Raw genomic sequence first — 21775 nt, 5'->3', positions numbered from 1 at the left:
TGAGGCCAAAAGTTCGAGCTTGGCATAAACCAGTTATTTTTGAGAAAGAAACATTCAATTGTGCAATTGGAAAATGAACCCCTTTGCAGCCATTCATCCTGTGGGTATGCTCCAGGGACCTACCAGCGCCAGGTCAGGAGGAAGTGGTCCCTTTGATCACTGCCACTACCAAGTCCCCTGCTGATTTTAATGGACAGAAGGACACAGGTCCATTCACTGCCAGGGATGAGTCTCCAGGGCCCAGGGGTGCTGATGGTGAGGGTGATACTGTCAAGGTGTTGTTTGACGATGCAGGGAATGGATTGCTGTTTTGTTGATTGTTTTCTTCCTCATAGGGGTAGAAGTAAAGGAAATTATATTTAAACCATAAGAAGAGAGGTTCAAATTAAAGAGTGGAAGAAATTCCTTTTAGAAATTTAGGTTGAAATGTACCACTGAAGAAAGTAGTAAAATTATCCTCTAGAGAAATCTCTTAAGAACAGAACTAATTACCACCTGTGAGTACCAATTTGTGCATAATCTGATCCTGCCTGCTGGAAGAGGCTGGATTAGAAAAATCTCTCAAAATCCCCTCTGGGCTGCCTTTCCAGGTGAATTTTCACCATAAAAAGTTTGAAATCCTTTGGCTGGCTTCTGCATGTGGTCCTGGTGTGAGCTGTTTCCTTGTCCTGATCTCCAGGTGGTTTAATCTTAGCATGATGCAAAGCAAGGGGTACAGGTACCTGACACCCTGACGGGCCACGTCTCTTTGGAACATACCCATGAGAAGTGAAGAGTGTGTCTATCTTTGCCCAGCCCAGTGAGTGCATCCTAAGAACGCAGTGGAGCCTTCACAGTTGTTTTCCTCATTTTGGAAAAGTAAAGAAGACATATTTAAAGAATGACACAGGGAATGCCTGCCCACCCATGCTCAACTGTAAACTAGAACGTCTTTGCACGTGTATGCACGTGCACACACAAACATGACAAATGGGGTTTAGGGTTTTAGAGTCACATCACAAAATCCCTGTGGGCCACTGCTCAGGGAGGCAGCAAGATCCTGGAGCAGTGTTTCTGTGACCTTTCTATAGGGTGACAACGGGGGTGTGCGAAGGCTGAGTTAGGACACTCTTGGCCCCCAGTCCTCTTAATGCAACCAAAGCAGAAAATAGCTCTGACTTCATGTTCTGAATTATTTCATCTCCATGGAAGGTTTTGAGAGAAAGGAAAAAGAAAAGGAAAGAAGAAAGAAAACCTATCCACAAATGGGGTGCCAAGTTTATGTTCTTCTGGACTGGGTAAACCTGTAGCAAATAAAATTCTAGGTCCTCCACATCTCTCCTTGGTGACCTGTCGGTGACAGGGATATCATGATGATGACAATGACCATTGTCAGTGGCAGTGTTGCCACCTTTCCCACCCACCTCCCCAGGACTAGGTGAGCTTTGGTGAGGGCTGGTGGGCACCTACCAGGCAAGGTTAGCCAAAAGTCACCTCTGCTATCAGTCACCCTGGTGATTAAAAAGGCAGGACTCCTGAAGCCTCAAAAACACTTGCCTGAGTCCTATTTTTATGTGTACCCACTTTTTTTTCCAATGGAGACAAATGCAATTACTAAAGTGGTTTCAATTTAAGGATAAGTCCAATGTGCTTTACTTCTGATGTCTCATTCACATCATACCTTCCAACTATGTTGCTTCATCTTCTGAACCCCACTTGTGAAAGGGGCAAAGGACGCTACAAAGATAGGCAATGGCAATGAGCCCCATTTCTCTCTGCTTCTAGGATCCTTTTGGGCTGGTACGACCCCACCTGCTTTTCTGCCAGTGCTAAATGCCTTGGTGAGTACCACCTCTCACATACCCGGCTACCCCATGTGCACCAACAACTCACCACCTCCGTGTTTTCAGCTCTGGCCACTCGTCTTTACTCACATGTTCTCATTACCTAAAAGAGAGGTCATCCAGTCTGTCTGTACAACACTATCACCCAGGAGCCCTTAAAGCTACAGATTCGTGTCCCTGCTCCAGACCCAGTCACTCAAATTCAAGAGGAAAATGTCCCTGGGCTATACATTAAGTGACTTCTAACATCTGTTGCCTGTGCCCTGCTTGGATAGATGATATAGGAAACTCCCTACAGAACTAGTCATAATTTGAGGAACGTGTCTTGCTGTATCACTAAAGTTTTGTCTCTCAGTCTCTCTCTCTCTCTGGAACAAAAGGAAAAATGTCTTTCAGGTCTTAGTACCAGGAACTTCTGTATTTCTACTTGGGAACAAGTCAGTTTTCATCTTCTGAATATTTAAACATACAAGTGATCATGTTTCTCTTTAGCTACTAGGAAGCTCAGAACTAAATTCATGACTGACCATCCCACTTTTTAAACCAACACATACAACTTATGATATTCATTGTAATATGATATTCAAACCCTACCCTCACTTTATCTTAGGTTTCTTGCCTTTATTTTCCCTTTGTCACAACTTCTACACTTTCTTTGTGAAAAAACTCCAATTACACAGCACGTTTGTAAGTTATCGCAGATTCTTCTGGGAACAAGACAGGATGTGTTAGATAAATTAAGTGAATACAGTACTGACACACAGCCCTTAGCAGCAGATCAGCTGTAAAGCAGATGGTACAAAGCACCAAAGTCGAGATAAGGGCTCAGAGGATGCTTTTTGGCTTTGGGGTTCAGCTCCCAAACAGAAACCTTTCTTCCGATTCAGAATGTCACAGAACATCTGCAAGTGTGTGTGAACTGTATGCTAAGTACATTTTAAGATTAGGAAAAATCTGAAGTAAAATAAAAACAGCTCTACAAGTTCACAGTCTGGAATCCTGACATTCAGCTCTGCATCTACTTTCAAGCCTACCCCACAAATGCACACAGAGAACTCCTACAACGTGGGTCCTTTGGGAAAAGCATCAGGTGGTCTTTGGAACTCAAATGTAAAAATGCTAATGGGCACTGGAAATCTGCAGTCCGGTAATAACAGGTAAGAAGATGGATCAGCTGGAAAAGCTGAACATTATTCGAGTTGACACATGCACAAACCTCAGCATTACCTTTGCCATCGAGTGTGTGAGGGTGAGAGAGAGAGAGAGTGTGTGTGTGTGTGTGTGTGTGAGAGGGAGAGAGAAAGAGAGAGAGAGAGAGAGAGAGAGAGAGAGAGAGAGAGGGAGAGAGAGAGAGAGGGAGAGAGAGAGAGAGAGAGAAATCTTCAATGGACCTTTGAGTTGGGGTTGGCCTCAGTCAGGCTCTGTACCATGCACAGAACAGTGTGCCAGGGCCAACCCACCCCTGGCTAGAGCCTGCAAATTCCTTAAGACTCTAAGAAGAGCCAGATGCACCTAATAGTTGGGTGGTAGCCTCTAAGTATTGCAGGCTTAGTGCATAGCAGGCATGTAAGCAAAACCCTATGTATCTTCCCTGAGACCTACCATGGTGGATCTCAAATCCCATTGCCTAGTCAGAGAGACAGGCCTACAAAGACGTATGTTACCAGTGAATGTCAGCCGGGATACAAACCCAGAGACTGTCTCAGTAGGACAAGAAAGGAGTACCAGTCACGCTTCCCTTTACGATGAGGAAGGACACTCTGAGAAACACCTCATTAGACAATTTCATCACTCTGTGAAGATCACAGAGTTCACTTACACAAACCTAGATGGTGAAGCTTGATCTCTAACTGGTGGCCTCTCGATGCAATCCACAGGCGTGGTAAACATGAGATAAACAGAGCTGTTGTAACTTTTTTTTTTAATAAGTAGGAGGAGCACATTCTAAACTAATCAGTCTCAGCTGCATTCTCAGCTATTTGAGAGGCTGACGCAGAAAGACTGTAAGTTTGAGGCCCTCCTGGTCAACAAAGAGACACTATCTCAAAAAAGTGAGAAAAAGGCTGAGAGTATAGATGTACGATACAGTTCTTGCCTATGATGTGTTGAGACCCTGGATTTAATCCCCAGTACTGCAAAACAAATAAAATAAAAAATTTTTAAAAATGATCAAAAGTATAGTATGATAAATACACAAACCAATATGGAATGACAGGTGTTTTCCATCAAATATTTGGTCCTGTACATAACTGGGTAAGCTGTACTTGGATTGGACTGGCAGCATACACTGGACTAGTGTTGTGTTATGATGTTAGATGCTCCAATGCCATTGAACCACAGGAACTTTTCAGCTCCACTACAATCTGAGGGACCACTGTCGTATGTGCTGTCATTGACGGAAAAGTCGAACTTGACCACATCACTCTTACGTTACCACTATTATCATACAAAGTTCGAGGTTTCTTTCTTTCTCACCTATATTTCCGAATATACCAAGAGGAGAAGGGGTGAAGGCTCTGATTTTCAAGGAAGGCAAGAAAGGAGAGTGGGACAGGCCTAGGGAAAGAACTGTTTTGCCACCAATCTGCCTTGCAGACTCTCTGTCCCAGTGTGCTCTTCTGTTCATTAAAAGCTTGGCCAGCTCGGAATCTAAGAAACCCCCTGCTCTGAAGCTGTATGACTCGTTAATCCCTGCACAGACGCAATACTTCTAAACTGGAGGCCAGCGTGATTTGTGGCCCTCTGCTGCCATCACCAAAATCATGATCTCAGATACATCGCGAATGCTATATAAATTACCTTGTTCCAGGAAACATGGTCATCAAGTACTTTTATTAGTCAAGAGGCCAAATTAGAACAGGGAGAGCAGGCTAAGCAGGAAGGACTGCACAGAGTTCAACTCGGCAAAATGAGAACATGTGGGTGCCTCACAGTAAATGTATTGTAGTATCATCTTAACTTTTTTGAGAAAACAAATGCAATACATCTGTGAAATACAAGAGTATCAGAACCTCTGGCCCAGGGATACTCTCAATATAAAATCCATATCTACAAACAGGATGAGTATCGCTTATCTGAAATGCATGGGACCAAAACTTTGGGGTTTTTTTTGGAACTTAGGACACTTGCATAAACATAGTGAGATATCGGATCCAAGTCTAAAGACACATTTCATGTGTTTCTAACACACATAACCTAAAGGTAATTTTACGCAATTTTTTTAGTGTATTGGTTCCAACCTATCCCATGAGGTCAAGGATGGAATTTTCTACTTGTGGCATCCTGTTGGTGCTCAAAAAGATTCAGATTTGGAGCATTTCAATTTTTTGATTTTTTGGATGACAGCTGCTCGATCTTAATAATATAAAAATGGGAAGTTTTTTATTGCAATACATTCTTGACAGACTTGAAAACTTTGAGATAGCATTAACCACTTAGACAGTATTTACAAAAAGCTGATATATGGAGGCTCTCGGTTTAATTGAAGATAACAACTGATCCAATTGGCTTTGCTGAATACTTTCACATCTTGACAAATTCTGAACAGTCAACCTCCAAGGTACAGCTGCGATGATATGTGCCTTTGATTGAAAAAGATCTTGGTTGTACGTTTTCCACAAGGAAGTATTTAAGTCTCAGTGAAACTGGCCTGCTCGTTTTTAAAATCTCAGAAGTTTTTAAGGACAATGTTTTCCTCACTGGCAAAATGCTTGTTTTGAAATTGCAATGTTTAAATAATTTCTAAATCAATTACTTCACCAACATGGTTATCTTATCAAGATGCTATGAACTGAAAAACCAATTTTATCTATGCAAAAATTTGAAGTTTGATGCTGGGCACAGCACAGTAGCTTATGCCTATAACCCCAGCCACTCGTGAGGGATGACTAGAGGACAGCAGGTGGAGGCCAGCCAGGGAAAAAATTAGTAAGATACTCCCCCATCTCAACCAACAAATGAGTATGATAGTATGTGCCTGTCATATCTGCTACCCCATAAGCATTATTAGGGGTCTAGGTCCAGGCTGCCTTGGGCAAAAACAGAAGCCCTTCTCTGAAAAATAACTAAAGCCAAAAGGGCTGGGGGCATGGCTCAAGCAGTAGAGTGCCTGCCTAGCAAGTGTGAAGTCAGCCCTGAGTTCAAACTCCGGTACAGCAAAAACAAACAAATAAGTAAATAAATTTTGTACGCTCCATAATGCACCTTTGCAAAGACCTTCCAATGTTTTTGCTAAACAGTTTCATTTTTTCCCCTACCTTCAGGTATAGTCATGTAAGTTCATCTTAGCCTACATTTGTGAACTTCTCCGGTTATGAATTTCTTTTTTTAAAAAAAAACCCACTCTGAGAAGAGACTGGCATTTTTTGTAATCTCTGGCAGCTGGCCTGTTCAAGATAGAACATAAATACTGCTAGCAATATCAATAACAAGCAGGTTGAGAGGGTTTTCAGAAAACATGCTTGAGTTATTTAAGAAATTCCTGCTACTTTGTGTTTCACTCGACTCTAAATTACTGCATTGACTAAACAAAACCTATGCCACTCCTATTTTTTTAATCATGTAAGAAGTCTGAGTTCACTCTCATGTGCATAACGGAAATCTGAAATCAAATTGGTGTAATAAATTGTCAGTACTCATTCATTTCTGAAATTTTTACTGAAGTAACATGTATCCAGTGAAGTCCACATACATGTACAGCTCAATGAATTTTCCCAAACTATTTGTCCTTGCAACCAGCACCCAGAAAAAGAAACAGAAGTCTGCTCCTTAGAGGTCCCTCTTCTGTCTCTCCAGTCATTACTCTGTACCCTAAGGGTACTTGTCTTTCTACACTGTCTCTGGCCAGGGGCAACACTGATTCAAAGCAATCAGATGAGTCAGGCCCAAGAGAGGCAGGAGAACCCAAAGGTGGGCTCCCTAGGAAAGGGCTTCTGTGAGCTTCCACATGGAGGACGTGGCTATTGTGTGCTCTGTTCAGTTTCAGCAAATGTATGTCCTTCAAACCATGTGGCTTGCCTAACCCTAGCAGAAGTAGCTCTCTCAAGTAGGACACCATGCAGGTACATTTGCCATCAGTCAAAATTGTCAGACTTCTCTGTCTTTCCTCCAATCACGGCTACAAGGACTCCTAATGATGATGAGCGTGACAGCTTCCACTGATTCACTGCTTATAAGGTGACTCAGTCCTATGAATGTGCACATCTTTTTGAGTGTGTTCAAATCAATATGGCGCCTCACAGGCACCAATTATACGCTTTTCCCAATAATAAATTCTTGTGTTTAAACTGCACAGCCTTTGCATTCATGATCTATTTAAAAATTGTATTTTGAGGCTGGGGGTGTAGCTCAGTTGTAAAACATTCTCTTTTGCATGCACGAGGTCCTGGGTTCAAAACCCCAAAGAAACTATACTGTGAAGATTTTGTGTGGCATACATGGCAGGTTTTAATAGCTCTATTAACTGGGACTCTTTCCATCTTATGAGATGCTTTAATGCTGGGTGCTGGTGGTTCATGACTGCAATCCTAGCTACTGAGGGGGCTGAGAGCAGAAGGATATAGGTTTGACACCAGCCCAGGCAGATAGTTCATGAGACTCCTTCTCCAAAATAACCAGAGCAAAATGGACTGGAGGTGTGGCTCACAAAGTAAGTGCCTGCTTTGCAAAAGTGAAGTCCAAGTTCAAACCCTAGTCTCACCCTCTAGATTACCCTTAGAACCCCAACTTTAGAGTAAAAGGTGCTCGGCCACTTGAAGAGTGTATTACTTAGCTCATGCTCCCCAACAAATACTAGGTAACAATATTAAAAATACAAATACTGGGTGGTTTGAACAATAGAAATTTATTTCCTCATGGTTCTGGAGACTGGAAGTCCAAGATCAAAGTGGTGAGAGTTTGGTTTCTCCTGAGCCCTCTCTATGTGGCTTGCAAATGGACGCCTTCTTGCCGTGTCTTCTCCCAGATTCCCTCTGCATATACATATTCTTAGTGTGTCTTCCTCTTCTTTAAAGAACACCAGTCCCACTGGATTCTGATTACACCCAACCATAATTGCCTCTTTAGTGGCTCTATCTCCACATTCAATTTTATTGGGTGTTGGGCTTCAATATGCAAAGGCTTTTTGAGGGGCTGGGGTGGACAGACAAGGACACAATTCAGTCCATATGCAGACATTTCACAGCTTTTTGATTTCCTGCCACATGGAGGTGCTCTCAGGAGATTACAGTCTAGCTGGAGACAGTAGTGAAGGGACAGTCAAATGGCCTTAGTGGCTCCTGCAATCACAGAACAAAACAGGAATCTGGGCGGACTCAGTGGACGGGTACTGCCCGAGTTCTGAAGGCTGTTGCTGCTGCATCTCCTCAAAGTACCCTGCAGAGCTGCTTGATTCGTTCAAGGGTGAATTTCTCAATCACAGTGTCACTTCAGGTCCCCAAACAAAAGAGACATCCTAACAGTTGCAGCTATGGAAAAAACATGCATTTAGCCAAGCTCACAAGGTAATGAGGCCCATACCGAAGGCACAGACCATGAATACATGCACAGACAGTACATTACTTTATGATGCATGTGTCTTTGAGAACAAAGGAGAAATATGAACCAGGATGGAGATGGGAAACATCACAGCCTCCCTTCGCCGGAGCTGACTTTATTCCTTCCAGGAAAGAAGCTGGGGAAAGCAAACCAAAGAGTTATGGGCAGATTCTGATCAAGGCAGTGGTGAGTGGGTTTGATCAGGAGAGAAAGACTGTGTTATTACTTTTCTTGTGGCTGTGACAAAATACCTGATCGAAACAACTTTTAGGAGGAAGGAGTTATTTTGGCCTATGGTTTCAGAGGAGTCAGTCCACGGTTGCTTGGCCCCATGAGCTTGGGAAAAACAATATGGCAGCATGAGTGCATGGCCAGCTAGGTTCTTCACCTCATGGTAGACAAGAAGCATAGAGAGACAAGAAGGTGCCAGGCCAACATATGCCCTTCAAAGGCATCCCTTTGGTTGGTCTACTTCTCCAGCTAGGCCCCACTTCTTTAAATTTCCATCGCCTTCCAAAACAGCACTGGGGGACCAAGCATTCAACACATGAGCCCTTGGGGGTCATTTCATATTCAAACCATAACAAGGGTAGCTGCTGGTGCAATTTATATTTAAATGAGGCATGACAGGAAGAGTGAAGAAACAGCGGACATCCACACATGGGAGCCCGCTGCAGGATGGCCAGCAATGACCGTGTCACATAGCACAGTGCCAGGCGGCCAGGACTACTTGAACTGCAGTGCTCACAGCTGGGGCTGAAGCTGAAAGACTGTGAGCAGCTGCACTGACAGGGAGCGTGGCTCATCAGACAGACCCAGGGAGAGGTGAGGTGCCAATGGTGGGGAGGACAGGACAGGTGAGAGAGGAATTACAGCCTTGGATTACCATTAGTCTAGGACGCCTCTGCATTTCTCTCATTACAAAATCTACTTAGGAAAAATAATAATAATCACATCTGAAATCAGTATAATTGGAAGAGTAATTGACTAATGAAAATCCAGTTCAGAGCCGAAGACACTGCCTCTTCAATCTCACTTGCTAGTTCCCCCATTTAATTTTAAAAATTAAGACACTTCTAATGAGACTCAAAACCGTATGCAATGAATCCAAAATGTAGTGAGGGGAGGAAAAGATGTGAAATGAGAAAATGTGTTCCATTTCAAAAGCTATCGTTCCTTGCATGCCTGTTGGGGGTTGAAAGACACGAGGGGGTAGATACAGCTCTTCTCTATATAAGATCATTTAACTACAAATAACATTTGTCAGACATGTGAATTAATGAACTTGGAGGAAAATGAGGACTGCCTAAAATAGCTTTTGTGCTACAGATGAGAATTTGGCAATCTCGCTCAATGTACACACAACGCAAGTATCTGAACAAGTATGAACCTACCTATTGCCTACCTACAGCCACACGCATGCACACTCATCTACACACGCATGCACATGCACGCGCGTGCTCCCTGGCTCAAACACTTGACTTTCAGCTTCTTTTTTCTGTTTCTTTATCCACAAGATCAGGAGGACAACCACTACCCAGTGATACAACGTACAAGCCAGTGCCTTGTGGCTCTGATGGGTGTGTGAATGTTAGGTATCATTATTACTGTGATCTTACTTTGTTGCTTATGACAAATCACTACCTCTGGAAGGCTCTCCAAGCTCACCACATAGTCTTCCAAGTGACAACCAAACCACTAAGTGGGTGCCCTAGAACAAGAGAGAGGCTGCTATGTATGGATACATACAAGTCACAAGTTACACATGTATGTGTGTTTTAGTTTAACTGATGCTATTAATTTAGAGATTCCTTATTAGTCTGGGCTCTTGGTTGCACACAAGAAAAACCCAATTCAAACTGGTTTACGTAAAATGGGGAATGTACTTAGCCTTAACCACAGGCGGGAGTAGAATGCCCTTGTCTCTACTTCACTAAGTTGATGCCATTCCTTTTACACAAATAAATTCTACATGGAGAACTCATGATGCCAGCACATTCCTTAGCGCTCCCAGACCCAAGATGGAAGTGCGGGGCAGAACTCTGGCCTGGATTGGGCCACATGCCTCAACCTATCACCTACACCAGGGAGTTCCCGTAAGAAGTTAGTTCCTCCCACTTGGAATTTATGTTGGAAGTAGAGGAAGCAGGGCAAGCAGTAGGTCCCAGACAAGGACAAAGGTGCCCTGACATGGCTATAGTAAGCATCGTCCCTGTGAGCCACTCCAATCACAGCTTCAAGATAACTGCCAAATTCTAAAAGTTTTGAAATTATGAAAACTTCTTTCATAATTATTTCATCCCCAAATCATGGCAGAGACTGAGGCCTCTGAGAGTCTGAAATGCAAGGCACACATATTATCAGCACAAAACTGGCCTTTGTACATGTCCCAAGCTCTGGTCTCTTATCAGGATGTTGTCACAATTTTGCTCAAAGCGTACTCAAGATGCTGGGTTAGAATATCTCTACCAGCAAATGTCACCAAGGTCAAGACCTGGGCCTCTCACTCCTAGCTGTGACTTGTGTCAAATAGGCTCCCATTATCCTGAGCGTGCTCCATAAAAAACCACAGCCCGAAGCAAGAGCCAACCAATGTGTGCTATGGTGACCATGGGATGGGGGACAAGTTCAACAGAACCCCATCAAAGATCTTAAGTTCCTTAGCACTGCTGTTTGTCTCTGTCTCTCCTTCCTTCTGGTCTCTGAAACTGATCTTCACAAATGTCTCGGTCTAGTTCCTGGCACAATCAGGGAGATCAACTAAAAGAAAGAGACGGACAGATCACAAGCAATGCCAAACCATCCTGGAGGAACCTTCTTTCTTTGTCACAATTCTGCTGGCTCTCAGTCACTTAAAAGAGTCAAGAATGTCTGGTAAGGACTCAACTCATAGTTTTCTTGTGAGCATCCTGTGGGTCTCTGCCTCAATGCACCAGGAGCTTCAGAGAGGCTGAAAAACCGTCTTAAATATTCCTAGAAGTATAATGCCAGTTTAGCTAGAGAAAGATTTTCTTTTTTGTTACTGTTTGTTGTTGTTTGGGGATGAAGCTTCTAGGCACCTTAGGAAATCACAGGACACTGCACAAATGCCATGATAAACATAATAAGCTCAATTTATTAAACTTCCCACAATCATCAGGCACTACATACATTACCTTTAATCCTCAATGATCTCTCAAACTGAGGTCATTTGGCCAGCCAGAAAGGGAAAACTCAAACCAATCAGGTAAGGTGCTTGAAGTCACTCATTCAGCTGGTGGACAGCAGAAACTGGCCTTAAGCTAACTCCAAGGTCTGTACTCTTGTCTCCCAGTCTCTCTGCCTCCTTTGGACTGATGTCTCCTGCATGTGGAGCACCAACTAAGTACCAGGGATGTGACAGAGCCCTTCACCTCAATCCTCACAATAATTACTGCAATCTTGCAAGACTAACATTTTTTGCACTTCATAACTCAAAAAGGTTTTCAAAGTCGCACAGCAATTGGACAGCAAGGCAGGGAATGGACTCAGTATGCCTGCTTTATCTGAGGTAGTTTACCCTCTGCCTGCATGTTATCATTCACAAAGGCCACTAGGAGAGCTGGCTGGATAGAAACACAGGGAAAGAGAGGCAGGCAGGGTGGCAGGTGAGATTTCTTCTGCAAGCTCACATATGGCCAGTGATAAGAGCCTGAGTAGCTGGACCACATTCCCTCATGCGTGTGCACACCTGTGCACATACACACCTGCACAAACACACATCCCCCTATCGTATGGGACCCAGAAGGCCTAAACCATGCCCTTAGTCATCAGGGAGTCAAAAAGAATATAACTTGACCTCTTGTAGTTTATAGATGGACACTTTCAAGTTCACTACTGAAACTGTAATGTGAACAGCAAGCTCAGAATATATTCTAAAAAATTCTACACTGTTAAGTCTCTGGGCAATTTTATCAAATATTTCTTGATTCCCATCCAAGCACTGTTATACAGAACTTCAAGGGGATGACTTTTCCAACTGTACTTTAAAACTGACACTTTGATAACGGCTATCCTACAGGTCAATGTGATCCAAGGTTGTTTAATCTTTGTATTTTATAATCTTCTAACTGATACAATTTAATAGATTCGAAAAACATTTCTAAGTGCTCAAAATTAAATGATAAGGAAATATTCCTACTGATGAATTTTGATTGGTATAAAATTACATACGTATCTATTTGCTAGTAAAAAATTCACATGGACTAAAATAAAATATTCACTGTTAAAGGTGTGGGTTCTTCCCATTGTATTAATCAGCCAATGACTAATTTTAGGATTTCCCCCTTTCTCTTTCCAGTCTTTAAAAAAATCAAAGTGAACTGCATAAAACAGTCATGTGTGGAGACAAGAGGGGAAATGAAGGACCTCCATTACTTAATCAAAGACAGCAGCACACATATTCATTTCTGCCTCGCTGTCTTGTTGTAAATTGCTTTTAAGCAATACAACAGGATTCTCCCTCCACCTCAGTATACAACACATCAGAGGACATCTAAGTCTCTCAAATGGTTTAGAAATAGCTATGTTATTTTGGGACCGATGTGAGCCCAGGTTTCTGTGACTTTGAGTAGGGCAAATTAGTTCAGGCCTTATTTTTCCCATCTATAAAATGGGATAACTAATACCTAATTACAATGCTAATATAAAGAATATGTTCAGCCAAATGTAAAACGGTCATACATTGTATGATTCCATTTGCATGAAATGTCCAGAATGGGTAAATCCAGAGACAGACAGTAGGTGAGCTGCTGCAGGGCTGGGGGAGGGGAAAGAGATGTTACTGCATGATGGGTATGGAATCTCTCCTCTGTGGATGATGCAACTATTTGGAACTAGTTGTACAACACTGTGACTGTGCTGGATGCACACTGTAAAATGGTTAGTTTTAGGCTGAGTAAATCTCACCTCAAAAAAAAATCATCTAATAAGTATTACATCTAGATAATGAAATCAGGAGTAGTTTCTATTTTCATCTTTGTATTATTGTCTATTTTCTATGCATTGTTTTGATAATAAAAACAGTAGATGTTATTTTGGCGGGAAAACCGACATTAGAAAAGAAGGAATTAAAATAATCCTGACAAACTCATGGACAGAGAATGAGATATGCAAATACAAAGTCATGGATCCCTGACACTTCCTGCTAGCATCTGCCATTAATATTCTTCCAGAAGGAGCTTCTGCCCCTACCCTCTTGTTGAAACTCTGTGTCTTTCACTTAAGTGATTTCCTCACTTTCTGACTAAGCCACTTCGTCACTGTGCTGGTGTAGTCAGTCAGCCACCATTCATCCTTCTACTGTAAATCTAGGTTCCAGAAGGGCCAGTTCTCCAGATCTCGCTCCCCTCCCCGCCCTTCATTCTATATTCCTCTAAAAATCTCATTTCTGCCTATAACTACAATGGTCATTTCTGGACTAGCAACTTCCAAACCTTCCTTTCAGCCCTACTCATGCCATTCCACAATGTAGCCTCAGTTTCCACCTCTTACTGAATACAGTCACCCTGAATCATAAGATACACACACACACAGCAGGTACTTGGCCCAAGGAAGCTCTCGGTAAATGCTTTCAGTTGCATGTCCTCAGTCAGGATGACAGCTCCTACCTCTCCTGTTTCTGCTCATAGGGCAGAAATTATCTCAGGGTGCAACAGTGGACCTTCATAGAGACAGGGGTCAAGAGAATTGCTGAAATTAAGATCAGGCAAGAAAATGCAGAATATTGGACTGATAGGTTTCTCAGATTTGATGCCAGGCTGAAGCCACTGGGGGAAGCTGGCGTAACTAGAAATTTGGCACATTTGGGTTCTCAAGAGCCAGTGGATCAGAATTAACCCCAGGATGCTCTGGACATTGCATTTTCATACACACACACACACACACACACACACACACACACACACTTTAGAGCAAGTTCTCTGTGAGTACATAAACCCTGAGTGATTAACTTGTTTAACTTCACCTCCGACCATAAACAAAACAACTAGCACAACAGCTGTATAACTGCAGTTACATAAAAATCTTCACTCCGTGCAGAACAAGACAACAAATGATGCCAAGATAAAAGAGTACCTCCTTAAAACCAAAGGGCCTTTATGGGCCAAAAGAGAACAGAAGGCAATTAGGACTTGAGGCAGAAATGGGGAGAGCCCCCCTCCCCAACACTTTCTGTTATTACTAAAAATTTTTTAATGGGAATGCCTGTGGGCAAGAATCAGGAGATTTTATGCATTAGGTGGATGTCCTCGTTTGCAAAATGGACAAAAGAGTCAGCTTGTGGAGCAGATGAAAGAAGCCAAAGAGCCCAGGGCTGCAGCTCCAACCAAACGGAAAGGGATGAGTTGGGGAGGGTCCAGTAAACCCAAACAAAACCCAGGATCTATGGGCCTTTATGGAGAGAAGCCATGAGTGGGCTGGAGCAAACCAGAAGCCATGGCCAGGTGTGGAATTAAGTCTCAATATCTTGCTTGTATCAGAAAGGAAACACTGGTGGCTGGTACTGAAAGTGGAAATCATGCAAAAAGGTTTGAAAGAAGGTTGCTTTGATTGTTCACCAGGAATAATGATCAGAAGCTTTAGGCAGGAAATAGTCAAAGGCTAAAAGAACTTCAGTGTTTATCAGTCATTTGCGAGGTGCCAGGCATTGGACTGGGAGTTCTTACATTCACAGTTCTTCTTTAATCTTCACAAAGATTCTGGGAAACATCTTGTAGCCCATTTTATAGACAACCAAAACCATAACCTAAGGTCAAAGAGCTGGTGCTCAGAGGGAGGGATCTAAGATCAGGTTGTGTGGCAATAAAAGGCCTGTGCCTGCCCCACATGTATCTATGACACTACATGTGTGCACTTTGGGTGTAAGGAGCACAGCTCACTTTGCGAGTTGGGAATTTTCTCAAGGAAGCAATTCTATTTATAAGTAATCAAAGGAGTATGAGATAAAGCTATGACAAATTGACTTTCAGGTGTATGTATAAATCCAATAGCATCTGGGCATTCCCAGGCTTTTGTCCCATTCTGAGAACTGCCTACACCCTTATCTATGTGAGAGAAGTTTGAGTAGAGAAGGTAAAAGCAGAAGGACACCAGGCAGGGGATTTCAGTCCGACTTTCCTGAGATTTACAGTTTTAGACACGAGTGGCCATTTTAGCAGGTAACATTTTTCAGACATTACTAATAGGAACTCATGAAATTCTCACAGTGTGTGCTTGCTATGGTTTAGAAATGCTTTGTCCTCCAAAGGCCATGTGTTGGAAGCTTGGTCCACAATGAGCCAATGTTAAGGGAGCCTAGTAGAAGGTGAATAGGTTAGGGCATTGACTCTGGGCAGGATTAGTGTTGGTCTTGAGTAAATCTCAGAAGAGTTATTATACAATGAGCAAGACAGGCTCCTCCCGTTCTTGTCCCTTGGTGTCACCATGTGATCTCTTCTATGCACTCCCACCTTGATGCCCTCTGTCATTAGGCCCTCACCAGATGCCCAGTCAATGGGGCTACCCGAGCTTGGACTTTCAACTTCCCAATGTGTGAACTAAACAAATCTCTTTTCTTTAAGTTATCTAGCCTCAGGTATTTTGTTTTGGCAATGGAAAGCAGACGAATACTCAGGGCATACCAGCTGCCCACGATGTCACCACAAGGCTTGTTTCCAGACTGTCTGCTTCTATAATATATTGTCTCCCTAGGATCCATGAGGCCTTTGAGGACTGTCCTGTTGGAGGATGGGGCTCTTCTGCCAACTTGCCACCCCTTCTGTCTTTTCTGTGGACCCACACAGGACTCAGCTGGTGAAGGGAATACTCTTTTCCTCCGCTGAACCAGAACTAAACTTCAAAATCCATTTCTACCTGTTGTTTTTAGGGAAGTTACTAGACGGATCAGAACTGAAGTCTACTCCTTAAATTACAGGTGAGGAAAATAAAGCCCTAAGGATGCCATGTGGCTTGACTAAGGTCACAAAGTTTACCAAAATGGCAGGACTGGGGCCATAACCCAGGAGTCTCTGACTTGTAACAAGTCCCTGACTTGTTTTTGAAACACTGAGTACTTGATCTTGAGCCTTTCATGGCACACAATACAACCACAGTGGGGTCTCTCATACATTTTAGTAGTAAAAATCCATGGCAGAGTTACGGGAGCAGGCGAGGGTCTGGAGAGCAGCTAATACTCACAGTATTACTCCCAGGAAAGTCCATGCACAAAGTCAATCCAGAACGTGGGAAACCGCCTTCCCCCAAGCAAGTTGTCTGATAACCATAGTCTGCTTCATGCACGGTTCTCGACGGCATGTGCATTTGCGTGCACATGTGAACAATATGCATCTGACACCCACAGAGTCGGTCTCCTCTTTCCCCTTTTGCTGTTGGGCTCGTGGTAGCACAATCCGGCTCTGTGCATCAAAAATGCCTCTGAGGATTTCTTTCCCTTTCATTAGCTTATCCTATGGGCCATCAGCATAAATTCTGCCTGTGACAGAATTTATTTTAATTCTACACTGCATGCTAGGGAAACAGATTTGGGAGTAATTAGTGGCCCACAGCTGGAGTGATAAAGAAAAGGAAGGTAGAGGGGAGGCCACAGGGAGGTGGCATATAATGTTGGTGACTGGGAATGTTTGTAAAATTCAGGTTCTCATCAACACTCATGGCAGTTGGAGTCATAGAGAAGGTGACCGTGGTTTGCTTGAGAATTTCTGAACACAGAGTGGACTCAGTGGCTGAGAGGACAGGTCCTGGGCCTCTGCTGGGCACCTCCAGCCCACTGCAGTGCCTGACGGCAGAGATATAAAAAGATGCTTGCAGGTGGAGTGGTGTGGGTTGGACCCAGAGAATGCTGGCTTAGAGGAAGAGTGGAAATTAATTGGGTAGAAGGGTAAAAAGGAGTAGGTTCAGATGCCCAAGGAGCCTAAGGAGGGCAAAAGGGCCAAGGTGACAGATAAATGGCAGCTTGTAGCAACTTTTGGGAGAAGGCCAAAAGCTAACAAGAGCAGAGATGCCATCCATCTTTCTGAGATGAAACCATCAGGAACAAGGGGTAAGAAATGTCTTTAATTATGAAGCATGGGCTCATTAAAATAATTCACGACAGGGTGGTGTTTATATAGAGTAACCTACTTTTAAATCGGTGAATGAGCGGTGGGGGAGGGGAAAGGAAGATCAGAAAAGGGAAAGTCTAAAAAAGACTTAACTCTTTTTATTAAGAAAATAATAGACAATATAAAAGTTAAAAAAAAAAGCATTTCAAATACAAAGAGACCATAACACAGAGACACACAGATATGGGACCACTGGGGACACCTGTCAGCTGGCCACCCCTGCAAGGCTCTGAATAAGCCACACTTCTATTTGGACCTGCCCTTTAGACAACAGGCCTGTCGCCTTCCGAAGCTCTGCTTGGTTTCTATTGTATAAGAACTGAAGTGCTCTCTAGTCAGCTGAAACTGCTAGAATACTAAAATTGTCTCTCACAGCCTAAATGGCATTTAAAATAAATACTGTGAATTGATGAAATGACCAATTATGTGAAGTACCCCTGCCTGGTGTAATCCAAACCAAATCTTACCCCATTATCCTCAAAACGGAGAGGCAATTCAGCAGCCCCTCCTGCCAGTGATGCAGAACCCAAACACAGTGCCACACTCGACACCCAAGGAGGACCTCGAGTGCTCCCAGTTAATCCTTGCAATTGGTTTTGTGCTGGAAAAAAAAATGTACCACAAACCGAGCACTTATGAGCCAACATAAGCTGGTTCCCCATGGTAACTATTATGTCATTCTGATCTAAACATCATTTCAGGATTTCACTTCCGTCATTTCTGGTTAGGACATCACATTATAGACAGCTTCCGATTTGTGATTTTTCAACTTTGTGATGTTGTGAAAGCCATATGCATTTGGTAGAAACTCTGATCTCTGAATTTTGATCTTTTCCTGGGTTAGCGATAGGAGGTATGGTCCTCTCTCGTGATACTGGGCAGTGAGCTATGGCTCCCTGCCAGTCATATGATGTCTGGGCACACTGAGTCTTGTGGGTAAGTAGCATGTGCAGGTTTGGTGGGTTAAATGCATTGCTGACCTATGATATTTTCAACTTACAACAAATTTATCTGTGTAGAGCTCCACTGTAAGCCAACGAGCACCTGTATTCTTCTTAGATGTAATGTGGAACATGCGACACCATCAGTCAGTCATGTTCTACACCTCCATCACCAAGTCCCCACTGCTGTGCTCTGTGTGATACCAGGTGCTCCTGTGGTTTCCCTCTCTGGTGATGCCATTTCTGCTAATTCCACACTCTCACATCTCTTTGTTTTTCAAGGCCTTGTTCAAGTGTCAATTCTCCAAAGAAGCTCACCCTCCTGATAAAAATAAGCCTTCCTCCCCACAACATGGCCATGTCTGTTGATCTTGCATCCTGCATCCTTATAACCTCTGGGGCTACAGAACATCAGATGTAGAACATGTCTGCAAAAGTGGAACTACTCTATGGAACTCAGGGAAGGAGGGAAAGGAAAAGAGAGTGACAGAGCATCAGTAATATCGTAAAACATAACATCTGTGAAGGAAGAGGAAATAAGGATATGTGTTGAAAATAGGGGGTGGGAGGTAAAGGGGTAAGGGAGAGTGATGGAAAGGACTGAACAGACCAAAGTAAGGTATACTCACAGCAGGGATACATTGAAAAACTCCTTTGAACAAGGACTTAGATACTAACAAGAAAGACAGGACTGCAAAATAGGTACAATGTGTGTGTGGGGAGGGAGGGTAAACAAAGGAGATTAACGTGAGAGAATATGGTTAATGAACTTCATATACTTACATGAAACAGAATAAAGAAACCTCTTGCAATAGTTTTATATGGGGGATGGGAGGGAGAGACGGTGGAAGAGATCTAACCAATGTACAATACAAGCCTACATGGACTTGTCACAATGAATTCCCCCGTAAAATGAACATACCCTAATAAAAAAGTTAATGGGAAAACAAACAAAGAAAAAAACATGGCACATCTGTTGATCTTCAACCTTACATCCTTATATTCTCCACCTCTGGAGCTACTGAACATGATAGGATTTTCCCACCCCTCTTTGCAAGTAAGCATTCTGGTTCTGTTTGGCCTCAATTCCAATCTTCGTGACTGGACCCTCTCAACAAAGTTCTTTTCTGGTGATTATCTTTAAAATTTTCTTCCTTCTTACTTATTGGGAAAAAAGAAGGCATGTGTGAGTTAAGAGAAGTGAATACACATTTTCTTGTATTTGATTCTTCCTTAAACCTTCCATTGGTGTGATGGGCCAATCCTTTCTTTATGTGCCTCTATCTTCATGTGTAAAGTTGCTTGTAGACATTAGTACCTTCGGGATGGCCTGGTACCACCCACCAGAGAAACACATAAAAAGTATTCATTGGGAAGGCACCCAGAAAATTAAAAAAAATCTTATCACAGTAAAAGAGTCTCAAGAACTCTGGACAAGTTACAGCAAAATGATGAAACATCACTGAAAAAAAAATTAATATTCACAAGTCCCCACCCACATCCCCAAACTCACCAAGAGTCTCCTGATTTTCAAAGGTACAAAAAACAAAGAATGCAGGTTATACTTAATTGGATATGAATTCAATGAACATTTGAAATTTGTACGCATTTAATTCCCAGTGTGTAGAGCAATTAGGGAATTTTTAAAACAGAAAGAGAAAAAAGAAGTGTACATCCATAAGGCTCACATTGTGCTCGCTCAACTTTACCAATGTTTCTCTCATGGTTTTTGCCCCACAGAAACAAACAAACCAAAAAAACCCAATATGCACAGAGCAAATCTTACTTATTGTGGAACTTAATGAATAAAAATCTTATAAGAAAAGCCTCTAAGAAAACAAAATTCCATTTCTCAAAATAATCCAAATGTTAACCATGTTCCCAGAACTGCCATAGTTCCAGAAGAAAAATGAAGACACACGTAACTTTGAAATTCACTTGAGAAAAACCCAAAGGATGACTATCATCGGCTCCCATATATATAGTCTGAACGCAGAGCAGAACAGATTGTTTTACAGTTATGCATTAATTTGAAAGTGGAGGCAATTCCTTCTATTTTCTTAGACATTTAGGACATCTACAATGCCTGTTAAAATTAGAACCAACCAAATGCCTGCCTACATTTCACCTATGCCAAGCAAACATGCAAAGAAATTCTTAAGTTCCTGATTTCACGGACTATTAGACAGACAATTCTACAATTGCATGGCCTATAAAACACCAACAAAAACATGATGACATCTCCACAATTGTTTGCACTACTCCAGAAACCTGAAGATAAATGTCTCTTTTCTTAGCCACATTAATATTGCACTCCTTCACACAGAGAGCTGGCCTCAATGTGCACTTTTAGGGACAGAGGCTAAACAGCCCTAAGCCAATGAAAAGACATAACCCCTCATCAAAAGCCAGCAGAGTTCTAAAGTGCTAGGTACAACCAAATCCACTTGCTTTTAGCAGCTGGGCCACCCTGGTTCCTGACCAATCAACAGAAGCTAAAGGGAACTGAAAACTGGGAGACCCTTGGGGGCCAGTTTCAGACAGAGTAGATATCCAAAATAGCCATAACCCAAAAGTTAGATATCCAAAAACTGGGGAGACCCTTGGGGGCCAGTTTCAGACAGAGTAGATATCCAAAATAGCCATTACCCAAAAGTAATTTCTAAAATATTTGTGATTCTTTTTATTTCTTTCTATGTTTAACCATTTATTCTTTTTTAACCTTGGCATTTCAATGAAACTTCACAGCAAGGACAGAGGTAAAAGGCAGTTTGAATAGTCTAAGCACACTGGACAGGAACTAGCCCAAAGAAGCCAAGCCAGGAAAGATATCTCCCAGCAAATGACCTGTGGGGACCAGTGAAGGGGACTGTACTCTGAGCTTCAGAACACACCACAGCCAATCTTCCAGGTACACAGGGATGTGCATCCATGATGACAAATGGCAGAGCCATCCTTTATCAGCCCACTGTCTGCGATTGTCACATTCCAACTGTCACATAGTTCCTATTCAAAACCCAAACACATCTGAAATATGATCAGTGATGATGGCCCAAGAAGCAGTCCTGGGAGGCCTGGTTTCTGACTCACAGCTTACAGCAAACAAGAGACTTAGGTAGGAAGTAAAGAGACTCAGCCCATGACAGTCACACTTGTGTGGAGAGCAGCCACTGAAACAGAGGGACCTCTGCTAGCTGGCACCACATACCGAGGAGTAAGGAAGGGGAAGGCTGGGAGAGAAGGAGGTGCTCCTAGACACCTACCTTGCAGAAGGGCTCCGTTTCTCTTGAAGAAGGTACTGCCCGGCCAGATGGGTGGACCAGATGTGCTGAAAGAGAAGACAAACAGGTGTAAAGCTTGC

General features: G+C 42.8%; 1 protein-coding gene across 14 annotated transcripts in view; it reads right to left on the bottom strand.

Moving 5' to 3' along the window:
• Positions 1-21775, bottom strand: part of Foxn3 (forkhead box N3) — a 373081-nt gene that overhangs the window by 86701 nt on the left and 264605 nt on the right. For all 14 annotated transcript variants that reach the window (XM_074067353.1, XM_020158930.2, XM_074067352.1 and 11 more), the window contains one exon: positions 21678-21742. In XM_074067353.1, the coding sequence (XP_073923454.1) occupies positions 21678-21742 (65 nt within the window). The remainder of the gene's footprint in view (positions 1-21677; positions 21743-21775) is intronic.

The sequence above is a fragment of the Castor canadensis genome, chromosome 3, assembly GCF_047511655.1.
Source record: "Castor canadensis chromosome 3, mCasCan1.hap1v2, whole genome shotgun sequence".
Classification (NCBI taxonomy): domain Eukaryota; kingdom Metazoa; phylum Chordata; class Mammalia; order Rodentia; family Castoridae; genus Castor; species Castor canadensis.
This window is presented reverse-complemented; position numbering and strand designations above follow the sequence as displayed.